This window comes from Lissotriton helveticus, chromosome 5_1 (assembly GCF_964261635.1).
Source record: "Lissotriton helveticus chromosome 5_1, aLisHel1.1, whole genome shotgun sequence".
Lineage (NCBI taxonomy): Eukaryota > Metazoa > Chordata > Amphibia > Caudata > Salamandridae > Lissotriton > Lissotriton helveticus.
In genome coordinates, this window is record NC_136065.1 from 1918217342 (window position 1) to 1918234566 (window position 17225).

The following is a 17225-nucleotide window of genomic DNA, read 5'->3' on the forward strand; positions in this document are numbered from 1 at the left end:
CACTCGCAGTAATATTTCCAAAATGTCAAAATTTTCCCAGTCAGCTGTTGGTAGGAGTTTTGAAGCGGGGTTTTCTTCTTGTTTTGAAAGGAAATCAAAGGTTGTGCATAATGGATATCCTTAGTAAAAACGATGCTTCTTTCTTCAATTTTGTCCAAAAATGAAAAAAAAAATTTTTAAGTCTTGAAACTCCACCTCTGTGCTGTGTCCTCAATGGGAAGGTCACCCTCCTCGCCAATTTTGTTAAGTAATCCACAAAGTAGGGTATGGTTGTAGAGGTTTTATTCACAGCACAGCAACACAGCATACATCTTCCAGATCCACAGGAACAGTGCAACTGACCTGAAACCTGGAGAGTGGTAGTGTTCTAAGAACACTTAAAGAATAACAGGGGAGATTTAAAGGGACAGGATATATATATATAAACATGAAATGTAACAGATGCATATTGCATTACCCAGCAGCAGGCATGGGATCTCAACGTTGCACCTCTGGCTGCCTGAAACGGAAAATAGATTTCTAATTGGGCAGCGCTGCTGCTCAGCGTACCGGTGGTGCCGTTTAAGATAGTTTTGCCGCTTTGTTTCTTCTACAACCTGCAGAATTATCCATATCACATACCACCTGCTTTCTTCCGGATGCTGCAATTCGAAATGGTGCGCCTCACATGGGCTGGGGATCTCCCACAGATCTCCTTCCGTAAAAGTGTACTTAACCCATGCAATGGTGAGCTGGGGTTCTCGGACTTGCAGTTATGCTAGTGAGCCAGTCACCTCCTCCCAATTACTTAATGGATCTTTAGGGGCAGGAATGAGCCCTCTATAGCAGTGGAGCTCCTAGAACTGGATCTCCATGCCATGCTCGCCCTCCTCTACAGTTCCAGAATCCCCACAACCCTCCCACCGGTGACCCAGTTTACCCTTCTTAGTTGGTGCCAGGCGCTGTGGTGGATTGGCTGGCACAGCATGCCAACGACGGTGACGCCGCTCTGGGCCAGTATTACTACGACGCACATCCACTCTTGAGGGGTTCCACAAATGGGACTTCATTGGTATTTCCCCAGTGAGGGATGTCTGGGCAGCAACTCCATGTGCATATTTCAACACCTCATAGACACTTGTACCATGTGCAGGACTCAATTCTGCAGTTTTTACAGGTACACCACGCGCTTGAATCCTCCCTCGGCTCTGCGAAGCCCCTCCTCCAAGCTTAAACCCCTAAAAGCACACCTGATGGGCTCACGACTGGAGAACAAGTGTATTTCCTGCCTTTACCGATCCCTTTTAAACAGCCCGGACCCCATGAATACACTGAGGGAAAGATGGTAGGGCGACGTGGGCCCCTTAGATGAGGATGATTGGGTGGAGGCCAGAAAGGCCTCTTGGGCACTGGCAATTTCCATGAAGTTACACCTGATTCAACTGAAGTGCCAGCATTGTGTATGCTACAGCCCTACACGGTTGCACAAGATGAGGGCTGACTTGCGACGTAATGCTGGCTTTGCCGGCACACCACAAGCACCTTTTTTAGGTCAATCCTGGACAGCGCATGCACTGCTCTGCAAGCCATGCTGTAATGAGTTAGGGATTTGAAGCCCGCCCACTCTCCGCCCATATTTTTCATTGGCTTGTGTCGTCCTTTGTAAATGCTGGCTTCTGATTCTTTAATTGCCTTATTAGTCCCTCCTTAGTACCGCCTTGTCTTCATATGAAACCTCCCATGGCGACTGGCCCTTTTAATTTGGTTGCGACTCGGCATGTTTATTTCTGTCTGTAAACACTATTTTCTTAAGAGTTTCTGATCCTGCAGCAACGATGTGCAGTGCCAGGCTCGCTTTCACTTTCAAAAGTGGCTGCCCACACCATTATCAGCTCAAATGCACGGTTCAGAACTGCGTCTTAACATCTACTCTCATGTCCCCTTAAAGATAATTACTATTTTATATATCACGCATAACGAGCCAAGATGTCGACCTGATGCACAAGCGTATTTTTAAAAATAATTCTTTAATGTCTTTAAATCAAACGTATGACCGGTTATGCGAGTTTTTTTTTTTTTTTTTGTACAGTGATTTGTTTTTCACTCGCAGCCCCCCTGGGCTCCAGAATCCACAGGGACTCTTCTCAGCTCTGACTCCAGTGCATGCAGACAGCGCAACCTTTCACCCAGCACAGCCCAGAGATAGGCCTTTCACCCACTGCAGCTCATGCCGAGTGGATCTGTCACTCAGACACTGCAGGTTACACCAGCGCGTGATGGTCTGCACTCTGTAGTAACTTCTTGAAACAAAATGTTAAGATGGCGCAGGGCATGTTCCGCCGAAGTCCAACAACCCCATTCCCCACATTGCAGTAAAACCAAGCGGGCATCGTTGTACAGCTGCTAGCTGAAGGACCGCGAGTGGTGTTTTAAAAATTGACATGTATTGTAACATTTTGCTTTTCATTTCCAATTAGTCTTATAAAGGCATCAACCCCTGTTTAGAATGTGCTAACACAGTGCTGGATGTTGATTAGCACAGTCAACACGTAGAGCCTGCTTGAACAGAGATGAAACCATCCTTCTGCACATGTGGGTGTAATGTGTTTCCAGTTTTCGGACCACGACTGAAGATGCTATTTCCACCTGTCAACACTACACTCAATGCTATAGTCTCCGGCGTCAGACCACAGAGCTATCCCCGAGCTGATCGGGTCACACAGCAGACTATCCCCACTGCACTAATTTTAAATGTTCAGGCCCCCTCAGACAGCAGGGCTACCCACCAGAGAACACCGCAACACTTGTAGGCGCATGCCTCAAGTAACATAGCAGCCCCGTGCTGCTTGTTAAAGCTATGTTGCACGATCAGTAGTTTTCATCCGCAGAGGCATGACCATGGTGCCATGACCAAAACACAAGATAGGAAAATGGGTCCTTTCCAAACAGCTTTTGTTGGGGTACGACATCTCCCCACAACCGTGGCCCCTGGTGCAACTGCTTGAGTACTGAGAGCTAATCCATGTGCCTTTTCTCTTCATGCTGATGTTTACTGAATGTGGCTGGATTTCATTCTGTACGATCGTACATGAAACCCCGGCTTTTGCCTTAGCGAAGTGCTTGAGAAAGCGGGCAAGGGGCACGCGCTACTCTCCTAGTGCTCTTGCATGTTTCACGAATCACTTCTCCAATTGGAAGCAATAGTTATACTTTATTGTGCCACTTGTGTCTCGATAATAAACACGAGTGTAGAGGGTAATATAGGAGCGTGTGCTGGAACAAAACATTCAGCAGTAAAATGAGTTGGACGGGTGGGTTAATGGCCAACATGTAATTGTGGAGAACGTGCACGTGTAATTGTTAATTTATGCGCTTGCCCGTTAATACATGTAAGCTTGTATTGGGTAAAAGTAGAAAGCACGTAGGGTTAATACTGCCATGTTTATTTTCAAGAAAATACATGCTAACGTGCATGTGCAGGATCAATCAATCAGGGATTTGTGAAGTGCACTACTCGCCAGTAAGGGTCTCCAGGCACTGGGGCGGGGGATATCGGGCTAATGTGGTTAATCTGTTAACTTTTTGTGAAAAGTAAAATGATCCTTGCGTCATGTATGTTCTTTCCAATTCATAAATGTGGATTGGAGACTGGAGAACATACGTATTTGTGTTGGCTGATAGAGGTGTGTACTTGTACATCTGTGTGCTGGGTTATTCGTGCGTGTCTGCTAATATGTAAGTGTGTATACTGTGAATACAGCTGTGTGTGCTAACATAATATTTCTGTGCGTGCGAGGCAATGGGGCATGAGTGCGGTGGAAGTGTATTAGAGGAGTGGAATTGGCCTAACGGTCAGAGCTGCCGACTTGGAAGCTGGAGAACAAGGTCCGGGTCTCTGCGTCGGCTCAACATCCTGTGATTCTGGGCATATCATTTTAATCTCCAGGTGCCTACCAAAAAACAAGAATTTGCAATGCAATAGGTCTCGCATTTATGCGAGTTTGAGCTATTGGCATTGTAAATGACAATGCCTTTTATGTTTTGGTTTTTAAAAGCCATTGTCATTTACAATGCCAATAGCTTAAACTCGCGTAAATGCGAGGCCTATTGCATTGCAAATGCTTGTTTCATATGTTTTGGGACTGTCCAGTTATGCATCACTACTGGCAAAAAATTGGCAGCACTCTTTTCCAGGTTAATGGGTAGGGAGATAATCTTGGAGCCAAAGCTGGGTCTGTTGGGACTGATGGACGAATGGGGGGAGGCTGCCACATCAGGCGGATGGTTAGTATGGGATTTATTATTGCTAACAGGACATTACACTACGCTGGCGCTCCCATTTGGCTTTGCGGTTTCAGTATAAGTCCAAGGGCTGTCTAGAGAAACACCATAAGGTTTGGAGATATAGGATAGCTTATTTGAATACACTAACAACAACGGGATAGTGTTCGCGTGGTTACTTATTGTTGATTTTTTTTCCTGCTGGAGGAGACGGCTCTTGATTTTGGCTGCACAGTTTCTATAATTGTTTTTTAATTCTTTGTATTTGACCGGAAAACTAATAAAGAGTTATTAAAGAGATTTTTACTGAAATGCATACAGTGAAGCGGTCCTTACAAGATCTTAGCCTTGTTTGCTTCTCTGTAATTGAAGTTGCGATTAATTTATTGGGATTTTTTTTTTTTTTTTTTGAGGGGCGTTTCATATAGCCAGTACTCGACCTGAAGGTATCGGCGCTTTACATGACCACCAGTTACGTTACAGGCGGACACATTCATTTTGTTCGGTACGGGGAAATTATGTTAGTTAGCCAAGATCACATAATGTTGAGCGGCCCTGCCGGTGCAAAATATGTTTGTGTACATGGCCTTTGGCTTTGTAGGGTCCATGCATTGGCACCAGGACAAGTATTCATTTGCTTAAACATATGTTATGTTTGTCTTAATTTTGAACAGTTTCTTTATTTTGTCTTTCAGGACCAACGTTTAAGGAGTCTGTCAACATGTCTAGTAAGTATAAAGATGCTTTCAGCCAGGTGTAAGTCTCCCACTACCACCCTACCTCTCTATAGCTCCATACCTTACAGATATTCTATTTGGCTCAGGAAGGACTGCAGTTGCATTTATTTCACACCTGTACTATATTCCACAATGAAAGGCCTCTACTTGCCATGTAAGAATTGACCAGAAAGGCAATTGTTGCATCTCATTTCTGACTTTCTCCTTGAATGGTAGCAGTGCACATCCCCATCTTGGAGCAGCTTGAGTTGGTTGGTAACAAGACACAATTGAACACTTGCTAGAACTTGTTTGAACAGTTTTAAAGTATGCAGTGCCAGTTTTGTTCGTCAGCCTACCCCTTTGGAGAGAGTGACTGCTAGGAGTCGGGTAGGAGTGTTTTTATTTTTAGCCTTATCCTGGCATGTTGGACACTAGTTAGTTTCAGGAAAGCTTCCATACTCATTTTCACACGGTAGAGAGAACAACAAGCCGCAAATGCCAAGTGTCTTAATTAGCCAACTAGTACATATTGCAGTGGATAAAAGTGCTTAGCAGATGACACTCTGGCCTCGATTGAGTGCTTCGAAATTATCCACCCTTCGCAATTACTTGTAAATCCAGGGATAGGGAAATAACAGGGATTAGAAAAATTTGGGGAATAACATGGGGGGGGGGGGGGGATGGTATTTTCGTACTGACTCGTGAATTCTTTCCCACTTTTTTTATTCACAAGTAGATTTTGGCTACTTTTCGCAGCCTATATCTTGGTGTGAGGAACAATAGCCAGTTATGCCGCCCATTGCAATTTATGGGGCATTTGTAATGAGGGCCTTGGTGTTTTTTCAGGAAAACTGATAGCCAGATGTATTACTTGTACTTAGCAGCACAGATAAGCTTTTTGCTAGACTGTTTCCCCCTTTGTCTGAATCTCATTGGAGGTCTGTTTCTCTGCAGCACAATAAAATGTACTATCATGCAAAAAATGTTGGTGTGCAAGAGTCTCTTTTCTGGTTCAGAAAGGAGGATAGGTATTTGTAAAAGAATCCAGACTCCATCTTCAAAAGTCTTGTAATTTTATTTCAAATGAAAACTAGGCTGCCTGATCTTAAATATTGTTACATGCGGTAATTGTATTCCCTTACGAAGTACTCAACTTTGGAGTATTGACTACACAAACCGTTAGTGCATGCGGGGACAGTTAGGAAATTTTCGGTAGGACCTTGATAGTACTCTTGTTCTACAAAATTGTGGGTTCAGAAATGTTTCATTAGTACTGTGCTTACAGTTCGAATTGGGTGGGTGTTAGAATTTTGAGGCACATTTGTGGTGAAGTATGCACGTGGAGCGGCTCACGCGAGTAATACACTATTAAGATGACTGAACATTTTTATGTACCACTGAAGCCACATTGCTGTTAGTGTTTTAGGTGCTGACATTGATCCTGTAAAGTAAGACAGTGGTACGACGCAGTAGCAGTGCACTTGCTTGAGTAATAGGTAGCAGCTACTACCTCATGTGACTTTTGCTCACTTAGATTACTTAGGAGACTGGAGCTGTCTGTATGACTGATTTCTCATTTGTTATTGAATCCTGGTGTCCGACTTGCAGGTGAAATCGGCACCTCTTTGTTTCAGCAGCGGTTTTTTAGGTGGTGCCTTGAAGACCTTTTTAGCTGTTTTACTGGGCGTTTTATTTTTCGAAAGAATCATTTTCCGCTTCCATTTCTAAGTTGCTGTTATTAAGTGTTTAACTGACAATGTAGCTGTCGGTTAGGTTTATATGTACATTCACCTTCACAAATATTGTTAAGAAAATGTACAGCACAAATGAAAGGCTTGCTAATTAAGAGATCACTCGTAATATTGCCACATCAGTGAACGGTTGCTAATTTGCATATTTGATTGCAGGCTCTGGCTGGAACGTTTGTCATCGCATTTTTTACAAACATTTGTAAGGCATAAGCTTGCAATAAAAAATGAAAGCCAAAAAGAGCATTTGCCCCAGCACGTTTAGGCTTTGCCAGGTCGTTGTTGTGGACTCTGGGAGAAGTCAGTGTTTTTGCATCGAACAACATTGAAAAAACAAAATATCAATGCTGTTTATTAGGTTACGACTGTTACTGACTTACTAGAAGGCAGCTATCTGCAAATTGTCATATCCAGAAACTGGTTCAGTGAAAGGGCTACCGTGTCACTCGTATTAAGGTGAATTACATACCTTTTCCCTATCCGTGCAGTGCAATTAACTTCTGGCTCCTTTGTAGCATTGCATAGACAGCCATTATCTTTTTCACATAAATGTTTTCTGAGCATAGGTTTGTGAATCCGCGATTTTGAGGAGATTTTGGCCTCTTGCTACACCCACCCACTTGGTATAAGTGACCTAATCATATTCTTACAGCTATGAAATGAATATATACCCATTTTTAGATCTGACGTTACCAAGATAGTTTGTTTTTACTGAAATGAATCTATAATATAATTGTGTATTGGTGCTTTCAGATGCCCGTCTTTATCCATTGGTCAGATGTCAGTCTCATTTTAATTCCTGCTACTGCAACATATAGCCAGCCCACTTCAGCCATTGGTTAACTTAACTGAATTACAGTATTCTGCTTTCTCAGAATGAGCACATCCAACAACAACCGAGTTGCCTTCACTGCCAGGGACTACGATGGCAGTTTGTACCTTTTTATTAACCAAAATCTTTTTTACAGTTTTGATTTTAGCAGGTTTTTTTTAATTATCCAAGCGAAGAATCTGGCCTGCAGGGGTATTGTGTGCTTTTTTGAGACAAAAAATATTTTTGTTTTTTGCTGGTGTGGGCCCAACAGCTCCACCGAACAACAGAGGATTCACAAAAAAACATCGCAAAAGAAAACCAGCATTGACAAGCCAAAAGGCTTTCATCCAGCTCCAGACCTAATGGCTTTGCTAGTTTATAACATGACTTTGATATGAACTGAAGCCTCTTAACTAGGCTGCAGACCTTATGTTTGATAGCTTCCTTAACCTCAGCAAGTATTTTGTATGTATTATAGAGGTATCCTAAAACTGGCAATACTAATCTTCTTGTGTGCACGTTGCTTATAATAACTGAATAGTAAAAGAACACCAATTTCATTTTGGTTTTTTGGTGTGTGCTGATGATTGGATGGGGGTTAATCGGTTGACTGCTAAACTATTCAAAATGGGTTAATTCTTACTGTATGAAAGTAGTATAGCCAATTTATTTCTTGAGTGTACTTTGAACTATGATTCTGGGCGGGGTTAGCAACAGTGTTTACATTTTCCTATTGCTGGCATCAAAATCATGTTTTTAAATGTATGTATTTTTTTTATGAACAGAGAGACTCTCGTATGCCCCAGCGCCGGTTCCGGCTCCTGCAGCAGTAAGTAACAGTATATAAAGACCTTACTTAAAATGTTGACACCAGTAGAAATGTTAAGATAAATAATGTTTATTTAAGTCGTTGAATATGTTAATTGTTTGGTGCATAGAAATGTGTGCTCTATTTTACCTTAGATTGCAAAGACAAAAATATCACTTTTGCTTCAGAGCTGTTTTAAAAGAAAATAAAAAAAATCGAACTTGCACCTGCCTTGGCACATGTTTGCATTGCGCTTGTCAGATTAAATCTTGCAGCATGTAAACAGTGTTTTAAGACCGTTATCTTTTGTTGTTTAAAGATTTATTATATATATATATATATATATATATATATATATATATATATATATATATATATATATATATATATATAACACAGTTCAGGAGCACAAAAGCGAGAGGGGCCACAGGAAAGTTTCTCGAAGTTTATTTTATTTTTCAGAGTCGATGTCTTGCCAGTAAACTTCGAGAAACTTTCCTGTGGCCCCTCTCGCTTTTGTGCTCCTGAACTGTGTTTGTATTTACACGGCTTTGCACGGCCGTGGAGAGAGGCTCACTGCTGCAGCAGGCCTGTTCTGGCTCCACTGGGGCTGGTTGTATCAGGAGGAAAGAATGCATGGCGACAGTACCAGGGCTTAAACCTGCATGAAGTTTGAGTCGGAATCTGTAAAGCGGGGCAAGCAAAGCACGAGTGCAGAGCACCTTCCCACCAGGGTTTTATTGGATTAATAATTCGGTATTGAGAAGCACACCCACATGGGTAATAACTTATGGGACTACAACATCCAGCAGCCTGAGGTGCAGCCGCGCCTACCGGGCGGGGTGTTTGAACCCTTTAATATGCGACATTGAAGCGCGCTTGCTCATTACTCATCAACATGCCACTGAAGAAAGGAGAACTATTCCTGAAACGCGTCTGGCGCTTGTATTTTTTCTGATGCCTGTACTTGGAGGCAGTGTTTGCTGGCAAGACATCGACTCTGAAAAATAAAATAAACTTCGAGAAACTTTCCTGTGGCCCCTCTCGCTTTTGTGCTCCTGAACTGTGTTTATATATATATATATATATATATATATATATATATATATATATATATATATATTGCTCGCAGGTAACATCATTCTATTTTGACTCTAAATGCAATGGAAATTCCAGAAACAAAGGCCTGTATTCTACCAAAAGTCAAGGGCATGCCCTTTGTGTGGAACAGCACGTGTGATAATAATCCAGTTGACAGATGGATATGGATTGCACCGGTGTAGCTCAAAATCGCTGCTTTGCAACATTTGGGACGTTTGCTAAACACTATTATGTATAACACCCCAGGGTAGTATTACTGGATTGGTCCTTTACTTGTTTACTTAATTTGGGATTTTTAGGTCTCGTCTGGCGTTAGAGCTCGCATGCGCTCCTCGCCTGCGAGAGATATTGTAAATAACAAGATTTCTAAAAAAGGACTCTAAGCCCCGCCCCTCATTTCTATTGGGTAATGTCAGCTTTTTGGTAAACGCTGGCTTCCCATTGAACAGAAGGGTTTTTGGTTCCCGCCCTGTCTGTTTTTTGGACAGCCCCTCTGGACACCATCGCCTGCTTTGCCTCTGTCGTGAAGACTTCATTTCAGTGTGTCAGCTGCTGACTTCCTCCCTCCCCGGTATCTTCCTCTTCACTTCGCCTGGCGTTATACACATATGAATACAATTACAAGGACTTCTGTAATGGGCGCCCGCCTCCTCTCTCTCTCTGCGTTGCTGTCTTCTTTCCGCCTCTCTCCGTTACTCTCTCTCCTCGTCTCTCCTTCCCTTCTCATTCTACATCCATCAACTCCTTGATGCTCACTCGGAACCTCTCTTCTGTCCACCTTCCCCAGTCTGTCTCCCTGCCCGTCACCTCCTCTCCCCTCTCAGACTTTCCCATCCTTTTCTTTCCCGCCAAGACTTCACCCCCAATTTGTCTCTGCTTCTCGTCCCCTCCACCGCCTCTTTATAGGACACGGCCACCCTCTGTACCCTCCTCGCAGCCCCCTGCTCTCTCCCCTTCTTTAGTGCTCGCCCTCTGCACTCACTCTTTGCTGAATCCTTTCAGGTGCATTTGGAAACTTTGTACAGCAGTTTTTCGAGGGCACGCAGTAGGGGTTTGGCGGAGAGGGGGTGCTACTGAGACAACATACCCACGCTTAAACTGTTATGGCAGCGGAAGGAGGGGGGTATCCTCATGGAGGAGGGAGGGCGGAGGTTATGCTCTTCTCCAACTTTGCGTTTATATAGTGCCCAAAAGCCAATCAGACGCTTCTTGACAAACTCGAAGAGTCGGTAACCAGTTTCATCACAGATTTATTAGGGGCGAAGACCACTTCTGAAGTAACTGAAGGCAGTTTAGGCGCTACAGAAAACGCCTCTAATAAATATGGGAACACGACGGGCACAATTCTGAATAACAGAACGACAAAGGAGTAAAAAAAACTTCCTGGACCGGATCCGGATGCAAAGAAATGAAAAAGAACTGGGAGAACTAACCACAGCTGAGAGATGCTCATTAGTAACAATGCATCATGGAATACTTGTTTTTCTTTCTTTCGTTTAACTTTAATGAGCGCGGCGCCGTCTTCACGTACACAGCGCTATGCAAAGCAATAGTTGTTGCTTTTGATATTGTAAATAACAATGGCAAAAAACATTGCCATTTACAATGCCAATTGCTCCAAAACTCGCAGTTGCGAGACCTATTGCATTGTAAATGCTTGTTTGAATATTTTTTTATAGTAAGATGTTACTCGTAATTGGATAGACTTTTCTAGTAATTGAGGTCTTCAGTGAAAGTTGTATTTGAGATTGGCAGTTGTCTGGTCACTCTACGGATTTTAGGACCAGTCATTACATAGCTTGACAAGTTCATATTTTTGAATTGAAAATACAATTTTGACTTTGCAATGCTGCTGTTAATTCAATCATATTCCGATCTATTCACGTCATTCAGGTCTTTTATACATAAACATATTTGAGCTTCATGTACTTGATAAAACAGGAATTTGGAAGAATGTGGGTGTGGAAAGAATTGATTTTTAACTTGAAACTTTGAGGTTCTTTGTTCAAAACTGCTGCTTCTCTTAAAGATGTCAGTTTTGATAGTGTCTCTAGATCTTGGAATACCTAATTTGTCCAATAGGGATACCTTTCTTTGGCTCTGCTTTTTGGGAAAAAAATTCTGACATTTATTTTGATGTGCATATGTTCTGACCTATGCTAATGCCAGAGCAAAATAGTTCCCAGTGTAATTTTCTTAATAACTTTCATTTACAAGCCAAGGTTGTTGCCAATATTTGTTCTGTGTGCAGTCACGTTCGTTGTTGCTGTATTGACTGAGTGAGGCTCTCTTTACCATTGTCTACAAAAGAATCCTTTGCGTTTTGGTTGAGTTTTTAAAAAACATTTTTTTTTTACATTAGCCGTTATTACCCATGTTATAGCTTCAGTTTTCTGGTTCTTTGAAAGGAGACCTGTGTACTATGAAAGTGAGAAGTGCACATGTTGTATTTTAGATGAGGGCATTGGTGCGTTCCTAAGTGTCAGCCGGATAATACTTGTGCCTAATTATCTTTTGTATCTGGATTTTGTGTGGATCGTCTCTGCCAAGGGCTTTTATGGACAAGAATGGGGCTAACTAATCCCGTTTGGCATCAGTTTCTCATGTATTTCCATTTCCGCAGCATTACCCTGTTACAATTATATGCTGAAAAAAGCGCAGCAATGTAGAGTATGATAACTAACGTAGCAGTCCTGGGACTGGCTACATCTGAGACAGTTTCTCCAGTGACTGTTTAAACATGATCAATTGTGTCCGGACATCTCGCTCTAATTGTACAGCACTTCCACTACTGACCAACAGTACAGTTCAAAGGAGTTGTTTTAGATTGGTATAGAAAGATATATCTAAACCAATCTCTTACAAAATTATTTTTCTTTTGTTGACCTTTCAAAATATGTTTTCTCTTTGTGTGATGCTGGCAAGTAAGCAAAGTAAATATTTATTACAATTCTGTTCTGAAAAACAGTGGTTGCAGCTGGCTCACCACCCTCCATGCTCACTTTACCCACTCATAAAGTGATCAATCCTCTGATGGTTGGGAAGAGTTTGACCACTTAGAACGTAGTATTGGGTTCTGAAATTGTAGGTAAAATGGGCATTTAGACATGCTTCTGTTTCCTTTTTTGGTGCTATGGTTTTATGATAAAAACTTTTTGCATTCTGACTTGATGGTGTGCAGAATTGCTGATTATTTTTCTGTCTAAAACATCAGTACACAGAAGTACAGACTTAAAGGAATTCTCCAAAAGAGCAACGCCACCTGCCAGCCTGTAATTGTGCTCTCTGTAAAGTCCATCCATTTTGTTGTCAGTGGGGATTTTTTTTTTTTAAGTATTTACCTCTGTACCCTTCGTTACTGTATTTAATTTTTGTTTTTCAATAAAGCGGCAGTCTTACCAAAACTGCGAGTTAAGTTGAATGTTCCTGGTACTCCTCTCCATCTGCATTGATCCTTGCTGCCCCTCCCCTCTTATGTCCTAACGGATTGCAATTCAGGAATATAATTCATGGTTTTGTGACGAGAAAAAAAGGTTTAGCGTGGTCTTGGTGTTTGAAGAGAGTTGTAAGCCATCTTACATTAAACAGATTCTGTGCTGGGGATATATATTTGTAGGCATGCTAGGGGTTGATTTGGCGAAGAATTTTAAAACTTAAAATGCATATTTTTCTTTTCTTAGGAATGCACTACAAATTCTGGTAACACTAGATGCATGCTACGATTGTATGCTAATTTCTTGGAGATTCAGTTCAGGTTTTGGTGGTTCTGCTGCTTTAAAAGACGCAGTTTTTCCAGGTTTGAATTACTTTTGACATGCTGCCATTTTTCCTGCCTTTTTAAAACCTTTTTCGCTTAAAAAGGATTTTAAAGAGACATTCCACACATTTACGAAATGTATGTGTGGCGCATCATTGCTTGTCTAAATTTTGAGTTGCGTTTACATGCTTTCTGCTGCTCCATTTTCATTGGCTTCTTGCTTTGAAACTCATTTCTCATCCGTGTTTTTGTCTCATTTGTTTCCATCAGCAAGTTCCAAGCACACCAGGGTTTGTGGGATACAATCCATACAGCCATCTGGCCTACAACAACTACAGGCTGGGCGGGAACGCAGGCAGCAACAGCCGGGCTACGGTAGGACACTCAAAACTACTACATTAAAAGGCCGAGCCTGGAATCCGGCCTGGCTTGAGCTCAGCTAAGGCTGTCCATAAATATGGCTGCTTCCAGATTATTTCACAAGCTAATTGATGTTTAAAGAAAAAGTCAATGAGCACAACCGTCTTAAATTACTATGTTATGGCATGTTGATATGGAGTTCTCTTGGAGGGTAGGGAGGGGGGGCGCATGACGATAAAAACAAGGCATGGAAGCGGATGAATAAGTTGTTGAAGAAATGTTGAAAGAGGGTGAAGTCGAAGAGTTAAGCAGCTTTTGTGTGCAAAAGAGAGCGATTAGGATAGGAAATTCAGTTTTTATTTAGCGTGAATTTCTCAGCCTTTACATGTCTATCCTTGAAATATGCTTGTATAGCAAGTTGTTCAGTGAATGGCAATGTCTGAATCAACCATTCAGCTAGCTGGTTAATTAGATCAGTATAATGCATTCAGCTTATACAGCAAACATTTACTCACTGTGAAATGTATTGCAAAATTAAACCAGCATTGTAGATTGACCAGACTTTGAAAACCAAATGCCGCAACCTTGTCCAACAATAGAAGTAGACCTACAATTTTTCATCGCCCAAAACACACCAAATCACTTATTTGTCAGATGTCACCAACATAGAAAACAAAGACCTACAAAGGACTAAGGGCTACTTAAATGCTGTTTTTATTCTCTGTATCATTTGTTAATTAAATTGCTTTCTGTATGCTAGCTTTTCCATCACCGTAACACATGAAAACAGGTATTCCTCTATTTTCTGTCAATCTTCTCTGAAAACTGGAACAAATGCTAAATTTACTGCCTTTTGCTGGAGCAGATGGTGAAAAAACAGAACTGCTGTGGAAAACAGAACATCTGATCATACCAAAAGCATTAGCAAAGCTTCAGTCTCACCTATGAGAGACACTGGCTGACTATTTGGCTTTGCCGAAGCTAGTTTCTTGTGCTATTCAGCATCAGCAAAAAGGAAAAAAAAACATTTTCAGTGCTAAACAGCATCTGCAAAGAGACCCGACCCCCCCCCGTGCCCCCCCCAATTTCTGGCCACATCATGATGACATACGTGTGCATGTGCCACCATGCATACACACATATAACACTGCGGTCTCGGCATGACCATGAGGAAACACATTATTTATAAAGGAGCAAATTGCCGATCCTCGAAAAGAAAATGACTGGGAGGAGTTGTTGGGTAAGGTGTAGACTGGAAAGAACAAGCCGATCACAGCCAAGCATCGTTAGGGAACTAAGTGCTTGAATGGGTCGGGAGCTGTGGGAAAGTTGTAGTGAAGTGGCTAAAAGAAACAAAAAAAAGTCTAATGGTATTTGGAACGAAGGGGGGCAGGATTGTGAAGAGGAAAGCAGCACATGGGGTGGAGCAAGAACATGGATGTACTCCCGGGGCATGATAAAAAAAATTCTATGAATGTAAACTATGGAGGGCAACTGTTTATCCAGTCAAAAGGATGGTAGAGAAACTACACTCCAGGAGAGAGAGAAACGCACGAGGAAGGTAAGCCACCCCAAAAGTATCCTGCTAATGAGATTGTCATGGAAGCCTGCCAATGATAAACAGTTGGCCCATGCTTTTGTACAAGAGGTCTCTTGAAACCAGACATCTAAAGCTATCTCTAGAGGGCTCCTAAAAATAGTCTTGAGGAAATGTTATTTGAGGCTTTTATTCAATATCAAAGAAATCGATCCTTTTTAGAAGTAAATTGGCTTGGTTGAGAGTATTTCTGCGAAGCATATTAGCCAGATTTAGGGACAGGTGTAGTGAAAGACTACTGCTAGAGTCCGTCTCTTTTAATGTATTTGGTAGTCAGTTGAAGGCTTTTATAGTTCATCTGTATAGTCAGGAACAGAGAATATAGGGATTACAGTACCAAACTTTGCCATCCCAGGAGCAACACAGACTAGAATAGGAGTGATTCTTTCTAGTGGAAGCAGTTAAAAAAAAAAAGTTTCTCCCTAATGACCAGACATAACCACATTTAAATTTGTAACCGTTGTCATTGAAATGTTATTCGGAGTTGAGCCAGCTCTGAAACTATCACCCTGTATGAATTCCTAAATTGGGAACTACATTACAAGTCACATGCAGGTTCTGATGCTCCCTGTCACCCTTCCCATTATTTTGTTATTCCCACATTGAAGATACTACAAATCTACTATTCTATTGGAAAGAGAATGATGAGCAATCAATAAAAGCAACTGGTTTAATACTTTTCATTTGTCCTAGCCTGGATTGCAGGTAAGGAAAAAGAGGAACCATTTGGTTGGTATGCTTTTCAGTCTATCGCCTACAGTTCTATATCTTGCCATTTGCGTGATCTCAATACTGAGGTTGACAACAGATGTCTTTGGAGTTGAGGACTACCGTCGCATCAAAGGTGTCCTCTGAAATAACCTGTGTCGTAAGTGTGTATGTTGGAGATGTAACATCAGTGTGTACTGAAATAGTTGGAAATTCACTTCATTTAGAACTGTGTCCAACCTAAGAGTAATAACAGTAAATTGTGTAAAAGAGCTCTCTGGGCAAAAACTGTGTATCATTGGTTCAGATACCTTTTCCCTATTTAAATGGGGTCTTAGGTCAATATAATTATGCAGTTTTTGTCCAGTTAAGCTGTGAAGTGCCCATGCGTGCTTTAGAAGAAACAGTTTCGAAGTAGGCCTCTAGAAGTTTTGTAGTAGTTCTATGAAGCGGCTGTTTATGGAATTTCTGTTGACCTACCAGATAAACAATTCGCCGAGTGGTTTGTAAGTAGTATGTCTTAATGAATTGTTCCCATGGGGAGGTGGGGGGGGGAGATTTTTCTAGATCGCTTGATGTGGCCAAGCAAAACCCTTTCTTTTTTTCTAGTCTAAAGACAGTACTAACTGGAACTTGGTAGAGAATAGGACAGAAACGAAGCCACTATCATTGGTAGGTCCTTTTTGTGGAAACGTCATTTGTTGTGTTACTGTTCCTTCGTCTCTAAAGCCGCATAACATGTAGGCTGTTTAATAGAAAACATGCTGCTTATTTAACCACATCAGACACATTCATTGTGTTTTCAAGCTTGTGCTCTTGGGCAGCAAGAGCTCATTTTGTGTGCACCAGTTATAGCTCCCAGGTTTGAATCCCCAGAGGGCCAACTCAGCAATTAACTTCTCCAAGGGAGACAAGGAGGATTTCTTGTCCACTTTTAACCCTTCGGAGGGGGATAAAATGAGTTCAGTTGAATTGGGTTTCTCTAGAATATCTAATTAAAAATTAAATTAAAGCACTGTAAGCCAGCTTTATATTTGTAGCTTTAAATATAAACCCATCTGATTTTTATATCTTGAACAATTTTGTGGATCTGTCGGTATGGTTGACCGATGTATTCTGTGGCCGTTTACTGGGCTTTCAAATTCTTGCCCTTTGATTTCAGTAACTATATAAAAGCTGCTGCATGCATGCTGCTAAAATAACTAAGCTTTTTGCATAGATGAAGAAAAACTCTATGCCTGTATCACCAGTCTTGTTTTTTTGGTGTCCATTCATTCCATACAGTTTCCAGCGTCTTCCCATCTGTATTTTGTAAGTGTAATTTAAATGCTTGTGCTTAGTCACTTCCCTTGC

General features: G+C 41.6%; 1 protein-coding gene across 10 annotated transcripts in view; it reads left to right on the forward strand.

Moving 5' to 3' along the window:
- SMARCE1 (SWI/SNF related BAF chromatin remodeling complex subunit E1) overlaps positions 1 to 17225 on the forward strand; it is a 140766-nt gene that overhangs the window by 33158 nt on the left and 90383 nt on the right. For 6 of the 10 annotated variants that reach the window (XM_078645502.1, XM_078645508.1, XM_078645505.1 and 3 more), the window contains exons 2-4: positions 4956 to 4988; positions 8327 to 8370; positions 13478 to 13582. In XM_078645502.1, coding sequence (XP_078501628.1) covers positions 4982 to 4988; positions 8327 to 8370; positions 13478 to 13582 — 156 coding nt within the window. In that variant the 5' untranslated portion in view covers positions 4956 to 4981. Of the gene's footprint in view, positions 1 to 4955; positions 4989 to 8326; positions 8371 to 13477; positions 13583 to 16481; positions 16545 to 17225 lie in introns of all 10 variants that reach the window. The other 4 variants (XM_078645500.1, XM_078645506.1, XM_078645501.1 and 1 more) reach the window with 1 other exon arrangement.